The 20,272-nt window shown below is 37.5% G+C and overlaps 1 protein-coding gene across 1 annotated transcript in view; it reads left to right on the top strand.

The window, feature by feature from the left end:
* Positions 1–20,272, top strand: part of LOC150078339 (serine/threonine-protein kinase 10-like) — a 387,198-nt gene that overhangs the window by 193,722 nt on the left and 173,204 nt on the right. Inside the window, exon 10 of the mRNA XM_090385108.1 lies at positions 6,027–6,163. Within this exon, the coding sequence (XP_090241234.1) occupies positions 6,027–6,163 (137 nt within the window). The remainder of the gene's footprint in view (positions 1–6,026; positions 6,164–20,272) is intronic.

Here is a 20,272-nt window from a genome sequence, read left to right as displayed (position 1 = left end):
TAACCAGCTGCTTGAGTAGGACTTGGGAAAAAATGGTTCCCCATCAACTCACCTGGTATCTTGAAACCTAATCAGTAACAGAAACAGTATTAGTAACAAACAGTTTGGTTTTAAAAAGAATAGATCTTCCCTAGACCTCATGACGAAAGCTGAAACAATCATAAGAAACACATTCATCAGAAATCAACATCTCGTCATGATATGCCTTGATATACTACATGGTGATATGGCATCCTAAGAGATCTCCATCTTGTTCATATGAGAGGCCATTTACCATATTTTATTCAAAGCTTCCTTTGACATAGGTCTTTCCAATTTAGGTACCAGCAGGTTTTATCTCAAACATACATACAAGAAGAGGGAGTCCCACAAGGCTCTGTTCTTAGTGCCACTCTGTTTTCAATACAAATAAACAATATCACAAACCTCATTCCAAATACTGCTGACTCATACCTTTATGCAGATGATCTTACTATATCATGCCATTCCCAGAATGTGAACTATATTGAGAGGCATCTACAAATCAATAAATAACATTGAATTATGGATGGCACAAAATGGATACAGGCTGTCAAGCCACAAATCTACAGCCATACATTTCTGCACAAAGCACAGAATGCATCCTGAACCTGAGTTGCACTTGGCTAATCACCCTCTACCAATCGTGAACAGTATTTGCCTCCTAGAGCTAATTTTTGATAAGTTAAACTTCCAAGAGCACATCAAATATCTAAGAACAACTTGCACAAAGAAAATGAATATACTCGGGTCATCTCCAGTATACCTTGACATGCCGATTGTTATACCCTGCTCCAATTATGAGTACCTAATTAGATCTCGGCTAGATTATGGGGCACCTGTTTATGACTCAGCTAGGGAGAGCACCTTAGTCCATCTTGCACCCATCCAACACTTAGGATAGCCCTAGGATTCTTCTAGCATTAGAAGAAAGATGTTACTGATGAACTACTCTGCTAAAATTAAAAGCCTGCCTACTCATCCTGTTTGGCCACTACCGCATGATCCTCAGTGGAAAACCCACTATTCAAATAAACCCAGAACAATTTGGCCTACTGGCTGTCAAGTAGATTTTGATAGATTCTACAGACTGCAGAATCTATCAGAAAGCTGGAACATTCAGCTTGATAATATCATCAGAGAATCAGAATATCTGGATCCTCCATGGTCTACCTTCACACTTTCTTCTGATGAATACTTTGAGCATTGGGGTAAAGGTTCTATAGCAAATTTTAACATCCAACAACTACATTTTGCTCATACACAAAAGTACCCCCACTTTACCAAGATCTATACTGGTGGTTCTGTCTGACAATCAAGTGGGTGCAGCTGCCATCTTCCCTAATACAACTCTTTCAATTTCACTTCCAGCCGAATGCAGCAGTTATACTGCTGAGCTCCATGCCATTAAGCTTGCTCTGAAAAACATCTCACTTATGTCAATAAATAAAAGCATAATATATACTGATTCACAGAGTGCTATTTTAGCTTTGAAAGGCACTTCCTCGCCTAACAATCCTTTATTAAAACTTATAAGACATAAGCTGATGTATCTTCATGAGCATCAACAAACTGTTATCTTCTCTTGGATCCTGCCCACAGTGATATTCCAGGAAATGAATGTGCAGATGATGCTGCAAAGCATCCTTCTAACATAACGCAACAAATGATCTAGTCCTATATCTTGATTATAGACACAATATATGGAGGACTTGCATGGAACAATGGACACTTCTGTGGAAAATGCAAACAAATAACAAGCTATTTCAAATAAAACCTGACCCACAATTATGGACTTCTAGCCTTCATAAAAATAGAAAAGAAATAATCTTAGCCAGAACCCGAACAGGTCACACTCACCTCACACATCTCTATCTGCTTACAGGAAATGATCCTCCACAGTGTGCTCACTACCACTTACAGTAAAACATATACTCCTTGAATGTGGCTTGTTGAACAATGCCCATCGAATGTCTTTTAGTTTCATTTCAGACCTACAACAACCTGTTGTACGACAACTGTCTCTCAATAGCATCATAGGTAAAGAAACAAATCTCTCTGAATTCTTTCTCTATTTAAAACAAATTGAAATGTATGGCCATTTCTAACTGCTGCACAAGCATTTCTTATATGTAAAGTGAATTGATTTGGGAGGCGCATTATGGCATAAGTAGGCCTTGCCCCCCAGAAAACACCACAACAACAACAGCAGCAGCGCTACCCAGTGAATTTAACTGAACACCCGGCTACAAATTTAAGTGATTCTCGCTGTACCGTATGGTACTGCTCACTAATCTTGATATATTAATTTGAACATACTATGCGATTGAGATCAATGCAACAGGAGCATATAATGTTAAATTATGCAATTAATTTTTGCTCTGGATCGCTGTCTCGTTTTTAAATACAGTAGGCCCTCCATTTAACGGACTAATTGGGGGAAGGGGTGCCCGATGTTTCCGAAATTCCGTTAAATCGAATGTATTTTAAAAACATATTAATAAATTTACAATGTACATTAAGTAATTTATGCACGCCACTAAAACATCTGTTAAAAATATAAAAATAAATTTACGACTGAAACTATACTTTATTTTAATTAAACACGTCGAAACTATACAATGCAACAAATGGAGTGTTTCCACCACTTTTATTTTTATTTATTTATTTATTTTCTTAAAGCTCACACACAAAGTTGTTTTCAATGTGAACATTAGTTTTTTTTTTTTAATTTAAATCCATTTTAGAGGGGGAAAATACTTTAAAATTCTTAAACTCCATTGAATAAAAAACAAAAAATTGTTTAAAAAAGATGTATAATATCTTTTTTTAACATTTTTTTTTTATATTAATATTAACTTAATTGAAAGAATCACAATTTTCAGAGTCAGAAACAACTGTCATATTGAGGGAGAGGTGTTAATTCCTTGCTGGTAGAGAATTCTGGTGAAACAGGTCCAGTTGATGAAGTGGTCTTGAAGAAATCATCAAGCTTCAGTTGTCTTACATCTCGGTGCTGCTTCCTTATTATTATAATATTAGGTGCCTCCGTAGCCAGGTGGGAAGGAGGAACAGCAGCAGTGCTTCCTTATTACTGTAGATCGAAATTCTCTAAAATATTCATAATCGATAAGCACATTCAGGGTCTGATGATGATTCAATATAATGTATGATGTTGTCCATATGTTGCTGTTATGGGGGTTTCATGGCAGATAAGCTACTTGGCTATAATGCTGTTCATATGTTGTCTTATAACAGACAATTTAGGATGTGGTGCAACTGATTCTTTGTCATCGTCATCGTCCTCTTGTTCTCCATGAAGAACATTTTCCGCAATCTCTACCTCAGAAAAAATTTCATAGTCCAGAATCACCTTCATCATTTTCGAGCCACTGTTCCACATCATTCTCAGTTGCATTTTTGTTGCCGACCCTCAGAAGAATGTCCCAAAAATTAGATGCCTCAACTCTCTCAAAGTTTGTTTCTGGTTCTATTTTGTACAACAACTTCTTCCAAGCATTGGCCAAGGTAGCAAGTAATCTTTATATCTTCCCACACAGCTGCTAAGTTGAAGTTATCAGATCTGATGTCATATGCATGTAAATTTTGCAGTGTCATGGTGCCCCTTCTACCTTCTTCTGCCTCTTCTATTTCTTCCAAAATAACCATGACCTCTTCCAAAAATTTTTTCTTATACAACCTCTTACATGCAACGATTATACCCTGATTCATCAGCTGTATCAGTGAAGTAGTGTTAGGGGGCAGAAAAACACATTTAATTCTCCCATCCCTGCTAACTAACCCTTCAGCATTGCCGACCGGGCTAGCCGAGTGGGTAAAGTGCCTGCCCGGCAACCCAAAGGTCGCGGGTTCGATTCCTGCCTCGGGCTTGGATCAAAGTACTGCAAAAACCTTGGGAGGTGCAATATGGCCACAGAAGCCGATGCGCCAACAACTACCAAATCAAAAAAAAAAAAAAAAAAAACCTTCAGCATTAGGGTGAGGGGTTAGTTACAGGTGCATTATCTAGCAGCAAAACAGCCTTTATTTGATGAGGAGGAATTTTCAGCATATCTGTCTAATAGCATTGCACATCAGGAATAAAATGGTTAAGAATCAGTCTCAGAAAATATCCATTGTAAACCAGGCATTAGGCTTGATGTAGCCGAGTTCCCAAGAGCGCGAGTGCAGTAGCACACTCTCTTTGAGTGGACCGGGGTTCAAACCCATGACTGCTAAATACAATTAACATTTGTATTGTTTGATTTATTGTAAACTCCACTGACCTGGTGGTCATGCCAGAGTATAAACAAGAAAAATTTTTGAGTGGGAATATATTACCAGTGACTGGTTCATTAAATCCTTTAAAACACAAGGTTTTTTGCCCTACCAACTACCATAGGCTTAAGCTGATGCAAGCCATCAGCGTTTGCACAAAATAATACTGAAATTCGCTCCTTATTTAGCTTACAGCCAGGGGTGCTTATTTCATGCTTGTATGCCTAGGTATTTTCAGAAACAGCACAATAAAAAAGCCCAGTCTCGTCAGCATTATAAAGCTGTGATAAAATGAGGTCATTTAGATATTTTCTGAAAGCCTCAACTTGTTGTTCATTTGCACCTAAAGATTCACCACAGGTTCTTTTATTAATAATGCTACAGCCATCCATTACTCCCCTGAAATTTTAGGTCCAAGCTATTCGCGAATAAAAAAAAAAGGTTCTAAATTTTTCCTTTAAATCTAATAAGTCGAGAGCCTACTATAACAGAAAATTTTATAATATTGTGAAGTATTACACTTCTCTACCTAGCTACTTCTGGGGAGAACACTGTATGCAAGCACTAAGGTGTTCAAAGAGAAATATATTAAGCATTTTGGATAATTAGTTTATAGGAAAATATGCTGAAAATGAAGTGAAAAAAAATGAAATTTTCCAGGCAGTAGATCTGCCACAACCTGTGACTGGAGTGCAATAACTTTCAAGGAGATTTTTTAAAGGCATGATAACAGGGTACAAAGTCTGAATTTTCCATTGTGACACCTTATTTTAAATGCCCGTCTCTGGAATGGAATACATCCATCATTTTTGGATTTTTTTCATCATTGGAGGTTATTATCACCTGTGAAGAAAAAACCTTGTGCTGTCAATCATCACAAAAAATTTGTGTTTTGAGACAGAGAAGAGCTGAGTTTTGGTTTATTTTTTTAGAAAAAAATTAGGCTATAAGCTTTTATCAAATATATGTAGACTATTAGACTACAAATAATTGATTAAGTTTAATATGGCTATAAAACAAAAAAGGAAGTCTCGCCTGGGTTTGGCTCCAGGAGATTTCTTTTCTATTTTTACATATAAAGAAATATCTTCATAAAAACATTTTTTGAGTGATAAGGAGCTGAAAAAGACAGCGACAGGCTGCCTTCAGCAGCACGATCCATCCTTTTACCATGATGCATATGTGAGTTGGAAAATAAACTATGCCAAAAATGTATTGATAAACAGGTTGATACATGAATAATGTATACATGCTTTCAGTGTTTGTTTAATAAAAGAGATTCATTTCAACTTTGTATCTGTTGCCTTTGTATTTTTATGGCCAGTGAGGCATTACTTATGGACCAGTGTCCCTCTTTGTTTGGCATCCTTGATTCCTGTTTTCTGCTATACACCTATGAGAGTAAAAGATTTTCTCTTCAGTCACCTCTCAGAAAACTGGAAGAACAGAGGATGCCAAAAAAAACAGGAGATTGTTAATTTAAAGGTTGAAAAGGAGGAGACTGAGAGGAGTCTTAAGGCTCCTGGGTGCAGGTGGGTAAGAAGTGATCTGTTAATAATGCAGTAAGGAAGTTATGCATTAGAATGAATTGAGTGAACATAAATTTTTTCTTGCAAATTCTGCTTCAAATGTAATGCAGTATTCTGTGTTTCTAATAACAAATTGCAAATGTATGTACCATCTTAAAATTTAATTTTTTGTAACTCACTTTTCTTTTTTTTTTATTTAAGTAATAAAGATGATATACAAAGAGAGCCAGGTTTGAAGACACACTTAGTCATATCCCTCTCATGTCCTCGTTTAAATGAAATTAACAATGAAATACCTTACCTTGATTCATCTATGATTGAGAAACATATATCTTCAGGTAAGAATAACTTCCACTTTATCATTAGCTTATACAGTACTTATATTTTTATGCCTCCTCTTCTGCTGATCACTTGGTCACTGCTTGGCACTGCTCCTGCCTCCACTTGGCGGGGCCAGTAACCTGGGAGAAGGAATTTCCTCTTCCAGTGATAAAAAGAGCAGCGATTGATTGTGACACATATCCACTGCTAGAGCCCACAGGCTCCAGACTTGATAACACTGTCTGAGACCATGATTTGAATCGTCTGAAGAGACAATGGACTGAAAAACAGTGCAGATATGCCAGCATTTCTAAAAATGCATTCACTATCCACACAACCTACAGAAATGTTTTGAATCGGTTGTTGGATCACCTAAAATGGTCAAATGTTTCCAATCTTGGAGACCTTTTAATTGGAAGCTTTTAAGCCAAGTCACTCAGAAAAATTGTTAAAATTAACAACATTTAACAGTATTCCAGTGGAAGTTACACCCCATAACACACTAAACACCTGTAAAGGCATTATCAGCGAATGGGAAATGTCTCAGAAGATGAAATAATACAAGAACTTAGTGATCAGAAAGTGACACGTACACGGAGAATTATGACCAAAAAAGATGGGAACCTGCTACCAACCAGGTCCCTCGTTTTGATATTCAGTACTCCGACCCTTCCATCTTCTGTTAAAGCAGGTTACTTAAAATGCAAAATTTGGCACTTACATCCCAAATCTCATTCACTGCTTTAAGTGTCAGAAGTATGGCCATTCTCAGGTGGCATGCCAATGCGATGCTGTGTGTCCTCTTTGTGGCTCCAAGGAGCATTCTCAAGCAGACTGTACTTCCACTCCTATTTACCCAAGCTGTAAAGGAAGCCATCCTGCATTTTCTAAAGCATGTGACCTTTGGAAAACAGGGAAAAAAGTCCAGAAATATAAGTGGAGCATAAAGTCACATACTCTGAAGCAAGAAAGCAAATACTGCTAACCATGCCTAGCCGATCATACACATCAGTCACCAGAAGCAGCCGCTAAGCTGCAACTCAAACAAATGTCTCCATAGAACCAAGCATTTCCTTTGCCACCTGGATCAAAACTGTGCTAACACACAATAAGAAACCTATAGTCAATGAAACCAGCAATATGCCAATCAGTATCCCAACTGATGCTATCTCAGCCTTGCCAGAAACAAAAAAAAATCAACTATTTTCGAAAATCAGAAAAAAAGTGAAAACATGCAATAGCAACATGGAAATGGATGTTCAGTCAGAGGATGGTGACACATTACTAGAGTTACATGCTAATGACACCATGGATACAGGATGCCCAACCTTTCCCAGAAATGAAAAATCAAAACTAAGCAGACAGAAACCTTCTCAGAAAAAACAGTCAGCTCAATCTTTTTCAAATAAATCCAACCAATGAATAAATTCCTACAATGGAACTGTAGAGGATTACGCAGTAATATAGATGACCTGAGTGATTTGCTAATTAAAACTAATGCAGTATGTGTATGCTTACAAAAAACCTTTTTCTGAAAAATTACTGAAATTCAAAAATTACTTTATGTTTAGGCAAGACAGAGATTCCAGCACTCCTGCTCGTGAAGGGGTGGCTATACTTGTCAAAAATACCATACCGTCAAGAGATCTTCAACTACAAACCCCCTTAGAAGTTGTAACAGTTCGGATGACAATGGGAATATCATTAACCCTTGCATCCATTTAAATCCCACCAAATTATCCTTGCTCTCAGACTGAACTTGACAATCTTATCACACAACTACAATCTCCTGTCTGTTTATTCAGTGATTTCAACAGTCACCACCCATTGTGGGGATCTTCTGCCATGGATGCGAGAAGCCAAGTAATCAAAACATTACTGGATAACCACACTCTGGCTCTCCAACTCATATTCAACTACCTACAAGTGTTTCATCAGCCATAGACTCATCCACATGTTCAGCGTCTCTTTTTCCAAGCATGGAGTGGTCGGTGCTGAATGATCCATTCCACAGTGATCATTTTCCTATCATCAGTTCAATTCAAACACAAGTCGTGTCATGTCCTAAAGGCCGTACTCCTTGAAACTTTCATAAAGCAGACTGAGAAACTACTCCACTTGTGTCCTACTCGACACTCAGTATGTTCAACAACAACATATTGATGATGTAACTAATCACATTACCAGCCATATATTATCTGCAGCAGTAATTTCCATTCCAAAATCTGGCCAGTGCAAGCGTGTACACCACAATCAGTGGTGGAATGAAGAATGCTCCAAAGCGAAACGAGAAAAAAAACTGTGCTTGAAACTAGTTCCACAAATTCCCAACTACCGCCGACCTAATTGTCTACAAAAAACTCAGATCAATAGCAAGACAAATTAGGAAGAAAGCAAAATGTGATTCCTGGATTAACTTCGCCTTAGCTATTAACAAAAATACTGACACTCGAATTATATGGGAAAAAAATACAAGCTCTCAAAGGGAAATTTCTACTGCTGCAAACTCCAATAATACAGTGGAATGGGCAAGACCTATCGTCCCCAGCTGATATTGCAAATGCTTTAGCAGAATCTTTTTATAACATTTCCTCCTCTTCCTCTTATGTGACCTCCTTTCAATGCATTTAAACTGATGAAGAACATCATAAATTTAATTTTTCAACTAGACTCTCACTTCCGTATAACCAGCCCTTTACTCTAGCTGAGCTCAAAGAATCCTTGAGCAAATCTCCGAACAGTGCAGCAGGACCAGACTGCACTCGCTATAGTATGCTGAAGCATCTATGTGAAGCCGATCTCTACATACTATTACTCTTTTATAACTGGATCTTCTCAGAAAATACGTATCCCCTGTCATGGCATCATTCCTATATTTGTGTTATTCGAAAACCAGGCAGAGATCTTTCTCTGGTTCAGAATTAAAGACCTATATCGTTGACAAGTTGTTTGGACAAAATCTTTGAAAGGATGGTGCATAAGAGGCTCAACTAGATTCTAGACTCCCAAGACCTTTCTGATCATCAATATGGCTTCCGTAAAAAAGCCAGATCTACCCTAGATTTACTTGTAAAAATTGAATCAAACATACGTAACGCATTCATCATGAGGCAATATCTAGTGATGTTGAACCAGATATTCAGAAATCATTTGATACCACTTGGCATCATGGTATTGTTAAAGATATACATCATTTAGGGCTTAGAGGTTAACTTCTTCAAATCATTCAGAACTTTTTAAGGGTACACACCTTTTTAAGTCCGATATCAAAACAGGCTGTCAGCATCTCACATTGAAGAAGAGAAGAGGAGGATGTACCACAGGGCTCCATCCTGAGTGCTACCCAATTTGCGATTTGGGTCAATAACATATTGCACAATCTCTCAAAAACTATTAAAGTATACATGTAGGCAGATGATCTCACCATATCCTGCCAGTCACAAAATATGAACACCATCGAAAGAGTTATACAAATTACTCTTGCCAGAATCCTGGACCTTACGAAATTGATACCATCTTGTAGAACAGAAATCCACCACTACTCACTTCTGCAAACTATGGTCACTTCATCCTGATCCTGAGCTAAAGATAAATAACGTGCCAATACCCCTTGCACACACTGTCCGTTTTCTTGGCCTGATATTAGATAGGAAACTGAACACCTCCGGTGTGTGTCACCAATGTCATGGGTCGCTGATCGATATAATGCAGCATCCTTCCCTTCATTCACCACTTCTTTCTCATTACCAATAGAATGCAGTATCACTGCATTCTATTGGTAATGAGATACTTCACTGCTGATATTTATCCTATAAACTTGCCTCTGGATCAGATTAACTTTAGCATTAGCAAGGGCACATTATGCAAGAAAACGAGCTTATATAGCATCAGCCAAAAAAAACCTCGCATACCCTTCTCATTTCACCCATCCACTCGCTCCAAATGTTTGTCTAGTTCTGCCTTGAATCTGTTTAAGCTATCAACTTCTACAACAACAGATGGAAGCAATCAACCATCCCCTGGCTAAAGGCAAACTTCCGCACATCTATCCTACAACTGTCTTTCCTTAATTTGAATTTATGCCCTCTCAGGCGATTATTCTGAGCGAGAGGAAGAATCCCATCAGCATTGAGCATGCTCAAACCATTCAATGCTTTATACACCTCAATCAGATCACCTTGCAAGTGCCTAGTCTCCAGACACTGTAATTTGCAAAATTTAAGTCTTTCTTCGTAAGAGCAACCCTTTGTTCGATTCACTGATCTTGTTGCCCTTCTCTGTACTCATTCCAACAGCTCTACATCCTTCTTAAAATAAGGCTTCCAGACCTCATTTTAAGTACAGTACTCAAGGTGTTACTTGACCATTGCCTTATACAAGGGGATAATCATCTCCTTATCCCTGCTAGGAAAAGTCCTGTATATCATTGACAAGACACCGTGAGCTACTCTTGCAGACCGTTTGCACTTCACAGAAAACTTCATATCTGCCTGCACATTACCCCCCAGGTCCTTTTCACTCGCTACCACTGTTAGTTTAGTACCACACAGTTGATGCGTTACTCTGGGGTTACTGCTTTCCATATGCAGTACTTTACATTTGTCAATATTAAACTTCAGTTGTCACCTCTCAGCCCATATACTCAACTTTTCTAGATCCTGTTGCAGCAGCGTACTGTCATTAACAACCCTGCAGACCTTCATATCATCTGCAAACTTGGACATTATGCCTGATATACCATCATCAGTATCATTAATGAATACAGAAAACAACAATGGACCCAACACTGAACATTGGGGGACTCCACTAATAACATTAGTCCACGAAGAGTAGTGTCCATTGATTACCACTCTCTGTCTTCTTCCACTCAAACATCCCTTTATCCATAGCAGCAATTTACCTCCAATGTCACACTGCTCCAATTTGTGCAGAAGTCTTCCATATCAAAAGCCTTTCTAAGATCCAAATATATAATATCAAAATTATTCTTTACATCCAGTTCCTTTGTGACTACATCATTAGTATTCAATCAAATTGGCCAAATGAGATTATTGAACTTTTAATTACGCCTGCATTAATATACACTGACTCACTCAGTGCTGTCTCTGCTCTAAGTAGTAATACCAATTCTGCTCACTCTTTAATAAAAGAAATGTATTCTAAACTACATATTTGCAGTAAGTTGAATCAAACTGTGACATTCTTCTGGATCCCAGGGCATTCTGGGATAGCAGGAAATGAAAGAGCAGATCTTGCAGCCAAGCAACCAGATACTACTATTTCACAGATGTTTCAAGTTCCACAAATCACAACTTATCTGTAAAGCATGTTATAAGAACTGGTCAACAATCTGGAAAGGTTATCCAAGAAACAAACTTTACCGAATAAAAGCAGACCCGAAACTATGGCTATCCAGTTTGCAGAAAAGCAGCAGGCAAGAAGAAGTAATTCTAGCAAGGCTAGATTGGGCACACTCACCTGTATCTCTTAATGAGTAACAGTGCCCCACAATGCATGTCATGTCATGTACAATTGACTGTTCATCATTTATTAGTGGACTGCTCTCACCTTTCTAATATCGGCTCAAGCACATTTAAATCAATTACCAATGCACAGTCATCTTTAACATTATTACAGATTCATGGTTATGATCCTAATCAGAAAGAACTGTTTACCTTCCTAAATCATATAGGAATATATAATAAAATATAACAGTTATTACAATAAAATTAAAATATATTAACCATTAGAAAGACACAATATGGTCCTGGCAGCCTATGTGTTGTTAAATTCACAACAACATTTTTTATGCAGTAAACAATGTCAGATAAATATGTACCAGATAAGACAAAAGTCTTTTCCATATGTGTCACTGATCTCTCACATTCTGAGGCCATTGTTACAAATTTACCAGGTGTTGTATGTAAATGAAAAACACCCAGAACAGGAAATATATTTTGCTATTTATGTGTAACCTGTTTTCTTCTTCCTATTTTATCTTCTCAACCTTCATTCCACGCACAGTACTAAGTACTGTAGTTCTAATACCTTTTATGCTTGGGATTTTCATTATATAAAAAAAAAATACCACCATTCATATAACCTTTCTGAAGGTTATTGCATTCTTTTGAATAAGTGATTTTCAGCTCCATCAGTGCAACATTGCAGAAAATCTAATGATGAATATAATTACTAAAGGATATCATGGGAATTTAGAAGTTTTATAAAGAAAGAGACACTATGTCTGTATGTTAAACAAATTTTAGTATTAATGATTATACTCATGAGGGTACAAGGCCCTTTGCATAGTACTCAAAAATTACTAAGCACGAAAGCTGCATTTAAATCCATTGTGGAAACTCATCAAAACAATTGCGGAATGGATGGGCCATTGTCGTGCAACAAGAATGAGCTGCCTTTCTCTCAAAATTGCAGCTCACCTGGGAAGGGTGCGTCTCCCAAGCCGCAGCACTTCCTCTACTTTGAACCCTTTGCTTTGCTTTCCTGCTCTGGTCTGAGGCACGATTTCTGTTCATATTTTAAATCCTTTTCAGTGGGGACAGTGATGATGTTAACAACTGCAGTCCCAAATGGGAAAATTTGGGGGGGGGGGTTAATCATAGAAGCTACAAAGCATTTTATACCAACAAAGAGATACTAATCAAGGTTTAGGCCTCAGAGGATATCAGATGAATTGTGATACGACTAGTGGCAGAGAAAGAAAATGCACTGGATGATTATAAATTATCAGGGAACCACAGAAGCCTACAGTAAATATGAAATAGTCTGCAATTGAATGGCTAATGGGGATAGGCAAGCTAAAGAAGACTGAGAAATGCAACTAAGATTGTGAAGAAAAGAACAAGGTGTGGCTGTTAAATAACAAGACTGTGCATGCAGCTACTACACCCCAACCACCTGTTAAACAAAGGCGCAGCAATTGATCGTGAATCTTTCCCCTAATTGTCTGCCAAGTCACGTTCCAACACACTGATTCATTGCATTTAGACAGGTTCTCGTTACCTTGTATTTTTTCAGTTTGGTGGATAAATGACAAAGAATCAAATAATGAATCAACATCACTTTATGGTGAAGATACTATGTCAAGAGTTCGCGTGTTTTAATGACATAAGAGATGACATCTTCTCTATAGTATCATCAACTTTTGTAGCTGGCAGACATACCCAGGTCCTTTTTGCACAATAAATTTCCCATTTCTCTTTCTGTAGAGTTACTGATAATAGATCAGTGCATTCTGCCTTGGGGGTTGCTGCTGTGTTGCCTGATGCTCAAGTGAAAGCTCTGGAGTTGAGGTGGGTAGCTGAAAGCTTGATGGGCCCCAACTTAATTACTTTGAATGCATCTACCCTGTTCCTCAAGCTCTTATAAATGCCCATCAAAATGTTGAGTTAATGCCTAATGTCCTCACACTCTTTACATTGAACACACACAGACTTCCCCCCTTGACAGTATCACGTCCCATTCCAGAGAGATCTGCAAACATCAAACAAGCAGTGCATCTTGTGAGGCTGGGATTCGGAGGACCTTTGCCCCCCCCTCCCCAAGCCATAGAACTCTACTACTTTGAGCCAGTTATATAGTAATAATAGTGTTACTGTTATTATTGCCGTTATGAAATTACAGTTATTAAATATAAATATTACATTATCAAGGTTACGTTATACTATTAAGCTTGTAAAGTTCTAAGTTAATTATAACAGCTAATAAAGTTATCTGCTAACCTATGTGATGCAAACTTTTGAGATACATATTTACCACTACAGTACAAAGTTATGATGGTGTTGGCAATATAATGCAAGTAAGCAAGACATACAAAAAAAAAAAAAAAAAAACCCCAACAATTAATGAAATACTCTAAATATTGGACTTAAATGCTGATGTATTCTATATATTGTAAAGATTTAATATATCATGCCATCAATTATTGTCAGTGTTAGTACTGTGAGCATTGCTTCTGCTTGGCAGTCAACAGGGTTTAACTGGCAAAATCTCCATCAATTTATGCGATGATCATTGTTTATAAAGCCTATCCTTATGAAGGAGGAATTCCTTTAATTTCACCATTGATATCAATCGCATAATTTAAGATATTCTTTTCTCTAAGCGGTTTAATATCCCATGCCATCAGTTATTATCATTGTTAGTACTGTGAGAATTGCTTCAGGTTGGCAGTCACCTGGGTTTAACTGGCAAGATTTTAAATAAATAAAATGTTTATACACCAGCCAGTAAAGGAATTTGCAGCTGAAGGGGAGTTTTCAAATGCACAAATGCCTGTTAACTGCTAGTGTTTATATATTTCTTGGCAGAGACTATATGAGTGGTATTTGAAAAGATCATGGGCTGAGTATGAAGGGTTTATTTAAGGAGTCTGGCAACAGTTACTTTTCAACGTAGTCCTCTGTGGAGTCAATACAGTTTTACCACCAATGTTGAAATGCATTGATTCTAATTGCAAAGAAAGTTTTCTCTTGGGCCTCCAGGAATGAATTCACTGTAGCAGTGACATCACTGTCAGTGGGAAAATGGATGCCAGCCAGGTATTTTTTTTTTTTTAATTAGGAAATTGGTGAAAGACCAGTGGTGCTGGATCTGGTGAATATCGAAGAAGGTTCATATTCATCAGATCACAAAATTTCAAAGCCACACTCATGCAGTGCAGCCATGGCAGTGACTGACTTGTGAGCAGGTGCATTGTCCTTGTGGAAAAGACTCCTTTTCTGAGTTTTCCTCAGCATTTGTCTTTGATATTTTCACCCAAATGCTTTATAAGTTCTGCATAATATGCCTCTGTTACTGTCTGGCCTTTCTGAAAATAATCCACTAGCAATATTCCATTACAGCCCAAAAAACCAATGCCATCACTTTGCCAGCAGAAGGAATGAACTTGGCTTTCTTTCAAAGGGAGAAGAGCTGCATTGCCACTGTTTAGACTGCCGCTTTGTCTCTAGCTGAAAGTGATGGACCCACATCTCATTCACAGTTACAAACCTTACAAGGAACTTTGCAGGATCTGTTTGCAAACAATGCAAATGTTCACTTGACAACACTTGTGCATTTTTGATCTACTGTCAACAGCTCTGAGATCCATCATGCTGACACCTTTATCATAGCAAGAATCTCTGTTATTAAGTAGTACACATGTTCAGATGAAATGCCCAATGTGCTGGCAATGTATCGAACTGTTACTCGTGAATCACTCATGTACGTGAATCAGATCATGTACACTTGCAACAACTTCAGGGGAGATGGACATTGCAGGTCTTTCACAGTTTAGGTCATCTTCCAGACTCTCCTCCTTCCCTCCCTACCTCATTTAAATTCTGCTGCCCACTTCTTAACCATGGAATAGGAAGGGCCATCCTCTCCCAATGTTGTAACTATATCTTCATGAATTGTCTTTGGCATTAGTCCCCTTGTTTTTTTTCTAAATATTGGATGACTGCATGGTGGCCGATTTTGACCATCTTTCCACATTAACACAACTTTGACTTCAGGACCTGTAATTAAAAAAAAAAAAAAGTTATTGAAACTTCATGAAACTTGTTGGGTTACTGTTTAAAGTGTTATACATAAGTACAGAAAATTTTAACGCTATACTACTACTACTCTTTCTTACTCGGACCACAAATTTTTGAAATTACCCCTCATATATTCTTGGCAGAAGTCGTAACTCACTCCAGCCTTTCAAAGTTTTGCCAAGGTTATTAATTGGAATGTATTCTGTATATTAAAGGAAAATCCCATAGTGAAATCTTTATTCTAAATGGAGATTTAACAGGTGTTTCATCTTCCACTATTAAAGTATATATAAAAGGGGCAGTGGCATAGCAAGGTTCTTCGCAGCACCACTGCCTTGTTGCAAACAAAGCCATAATTAATTTCTTTGATTTGTTTTTTTATCCCCATTGGCTTCTGGATGGGATTTAATAGTCATGAAGACATAGCCTGTATCAAAGCCAATTTGTATTATGATTTTGTATCGAGGTGACCAATTGATTATTGTGTTTTGGCATTTTAATAAGTATCTTGATCCAAAAATCACATGTATAATAGCATTTTACTTTAGTATTAATACTGGCAACATGATGCAAGAAAGCAAAGCTTTCTTGCATCATGTTGCCAGTACCAGCACCAGCAAAAAAAAAAGTCCACATTTCTTTCAACAATTTGTACAAACCATCCTTAATTGTATTCAAGCAGAACATCAAGAAGAACTTTATTCCAACAGTTGATTACTCTTTATCATTTTCCACCCCATTTGTTCAGTTTATCTAGATCATCTTTAAGTATCATATCGTGATTACTGTCATTAACCACTGTAATAATACCTTTGTATCATTAGCAAATATAGACATTAAACTTGAAATATTTACATCAATAAATAATAAAAACAGTAATAGCCCAACACTTGACCCCCCCATGTGGAATCCCACTTATCACATTAGTTCATGGAGTGGTAGCCATTTACAACCGCTCTTTCTCGTCTGCCACTTAGCCATCCCTTTATCCATAGTAATAACTTGCCCGTAATATCACATTGCTTTAATTTATACAACAGGCATACAAATGGTACATTATCAAAGGATACAATAAAAATCTAAGTATACTGAAGTAAAAACTGCCTTTTGTAGTTCCTTTGTAACAACCTCATTGTATCAACTTCAAGTGCTAATCAGATTGATGAGGCATGATTTTTCTTTAAGAAATCCATACTGTGGTTGCCTTTGTCTCCACTCTTATCAAGATGATCTTGCATTACTTCTTTAAGTGTTAATTCCATTATTTTGTTAGGCACAGAGGTTAAACTTCCAGGTCTGTAGTTACCCGCATCACCCTTTGAACCACCCACTTGAATAGAAGATGCATTTGTGCATCGCCATTCTGCAGGTACTTCTAAATTTAAGATGCTCTCATTATGACGGCTAATGGTTTTACTACTTCCTTTTCAGCTTCTTTTAGCATAAGTGAATAGCTTTCATTAGTTTCCTACTTCATTCACTTTTAGCTGCAAAAGTCTTGCACCTTATTATCTCTTATCATAAAATCATTTAACTCCAAATCGGTATTAGATAGAACTCTTCTAGCACCATCTCTAAAAACTTCATGTTTTAACATATATGCAAAATATTTATTCAGTACCATCAGTAGTTACCTTTGATATCTGTTGGCCTCCCAATGGCACTGCTCCTGCCTCCCTGTAGCAGGGCCGGCAACCTTGGCAGATAAGTCCTCTTGCCAAGGGCTAAAAGGAGCAAACATGGCAAACACAGACCATTAGGATATTGAGAATGATAATCCAAAGAGACAAAAGACTGATCAGATGGAGTAACCTTGCCCATCATTCTTAATCATCCACTCACATACTATTCAGCCTATGAGTAAATTGTCTCCCTTTGTGATACAGAAATATCTGGAGGATATTGCAGGATCTCCCAAGATGGCGAAGAGACTGCAATCAGGAGACCTACTAATAGAAACCACGAACCAAAGACATTCTGAAAAGCTTTTACAACTACCAAGCTTTGCTGGCATTCCTGTAAAAATATCTCCTCACACAACCCTAAATTCATCTAAGGGTGTGATATCAAGTTGGAACCTATTAAATGTCACCCAGGAAGAAATAAACCCAAGAACTGCAGGGACAATACGTAATTGAAGCAAGGCGAATAATTATTAAAAAACATAATCAACTTACACCTACAGAAATATTTTTCCCACCTTCAATACACCCAACTTGCCCTCCTCTGTAAAAACAGGTTATTTACTTTGACGCATCTGCCCCTACATTCCAAACCCTTTAAGATGTTATAAATGCCAAAAGTATGGCCATTCATAAACTGTATGTAGAGGAGTTCCTGTCTGCCCCAGTTGTGAGTCCTCAGATCACATACACAGTGACTGTACAGCTACAAAAATAACTTGCCCAAATTGTAAAGGTGACCATACTGCATATTCTAAGGCATGTGAAAAGTCAAAAACCGAGAAACAAATAGTAATTAAATACAAGGTTGAGAACAAAGTTAGTTACCAAGAAGCAAGAAAACTAGTTGCACCTACTATAACCAAAAATATGACCTATGCCAATGCTGTAAAAAAGTATCAAACATTCTTCACTCAAACTGATGTCACAGTTCCCACTAACAAATCAATTTCTATTTTGGCTAGAAATGTTCTTTCTGAGCAACAACCAGGTATATGTAAGCAACAATCCAAGTTCTCTGACCAGGAAAATAACACTCTTCTGACAATACCAGCAGCATCTTCTCCTCCAGTGATAGATACCATATCTCATAGTACAAATGTAATGAAAAATATTCAGGACACAACCATGGACACACTGTTGTGTCCTGAATATTTTCAGGATGGCACATCCATACAGGAAGATCCCCTTTTAGAAATTTATGCAGAAGAAGAAATGGACACTCGTCAGCCAGTTTTCTCCAAAAAAGATAAACCAAAATTGGAACGTCATAAGCTAGTAACCTTCAAAAAAGCAGTCAGATACAACTACATCAATTAAACACAAATAATGCCTTGTATTTTACAATGGAACTGCAGAGGCTTTCGTTGCAACACAGATGATATCCATGATCTAATTAACCAATGTTCTCCAGTTGCCCTTTGTCTTCAGGAAATTTACCTAACCTTACAAATTTTTCCTTCGATAAAGGAGAAATTTGCCTTTATCGAAGAGATTGTAATACAGTAAATGCTGCCCGTGGTGGTATAGCAATCCTGATAAATTCAAAGATCTCAACTAAACATATTCCACTTCAAACTGAAATAGAAGCTGTTGCTGTTCGTATAACTCTCCATATTTCGATAACATTTGTCTCAATCTACCTACCACCAAACCATATTTACTCTGTAAAAGATCGTGAAGATCTCTTCATACAGATATTTCAACTTTTCTGTATATTAGGGGATTTTAACAGGCACCACTTCTTATGGGGTGATCCTAAACTAGACTGATGCGGTCGACTCATTGAAAGCTTTCTAGAGTCACAAAACCTCAGAATATTCAATACTGGTGCACACACTCGCATACAGCTCCCAACTGGACATACCTCAGCAATAGATCTCTCAATTTGTTCTCCAGTACTTGTCTCAACCATAGAGTGACACGTTATAAATGATCCTATGAGCAATGACCACTTTCCAATCATATGCAATTTTTTAATATCAAAGAATACTTCAACCAAACTCCGCAGGAAATGGAAATTTGTTTTAGCAAACTGGGCAAAATTTCGATCATCAGTCTCTCTTGATGAGGAAAAGTGGCCAATGACACAATACCGTTATCAAATCCCCCAAGTCGAAAGCATTATAATTACTGGTGGAATGAGGAATGCACAAAAGCAAAGAAAGCAAAAATTAAAGCCTAGAATTTATTTCGGCAATGTTCAACCACAGCCAACCTCATTAATTATAAGAAGATAAGGGCAAAAGCACGTTTCATACAAATGCAAGCCAAGAAAGAATCCTTGACCCATTTTGCATCGAGCTCTAACAGAAACACTGATCCCAAAATAATATGGGGGAAAAAATTAGACAGTTATCTGGTAAGTTTTCTACCATACCTTCTCCAATCCTCTCCTAAAACAGGCAAGGCCTATCCAGTCCCTTAGATATTGCTAATGCTTTGGGCAATACTTTTGCTGAAATCTCAGAAGCATCAGCCTATACGACATCATTCCAATGAATTAAAAACACTAAAGAAAAGCAGGCTATTAACTTTTAAACTTTCCGCCTTCTTCCATATAACAAACTTCTGCAATACTCTGAACTTTTGCATGCCATTAGAACAGCCCACAGTGTTGCTGCCAGGCCAGATGGGATTTATGTCATGCTACATCTTGATGACAAAGCTTTCAACCTGCTCCTGGTTTTTTACAATCGTATATTTTTAGAAAATGTTTTCCAGCTTCTTGGCATCACTCTATTGTTTTGGCATTCCTAAAGCCTGGAAAAGATCCACCCAATCCCCATAGCTATAGACCAATATCTCTCTCAAGCTGCTTAAGAAAAATCCTAGAAAAATTGTCCACAGAAGACTAGTCTGTATCATTGAGTCAGAACATCTAAGGACCATAGTCAAATAT

Source organism: Mastigoproctus giganteus, chromosome 11 (genome assembly GCF_048544385.1).
Source record: "Mastigoproctus giganteus isolate SK-2022 chromosome 11, ASM4854438v1, whole genome shotgun sequence".
In the NCBI taxonomy this organism is placed as follows: Eukaryota; Metazoa; Arthropoda; class Arachnida; order Uropygi; family Thelyphonidae; genus Mastigoproctus; species Mastigoproctus giganteus.
This window is presented reverse-complemented; position numbering and strand designations above follow the sequence as displayed.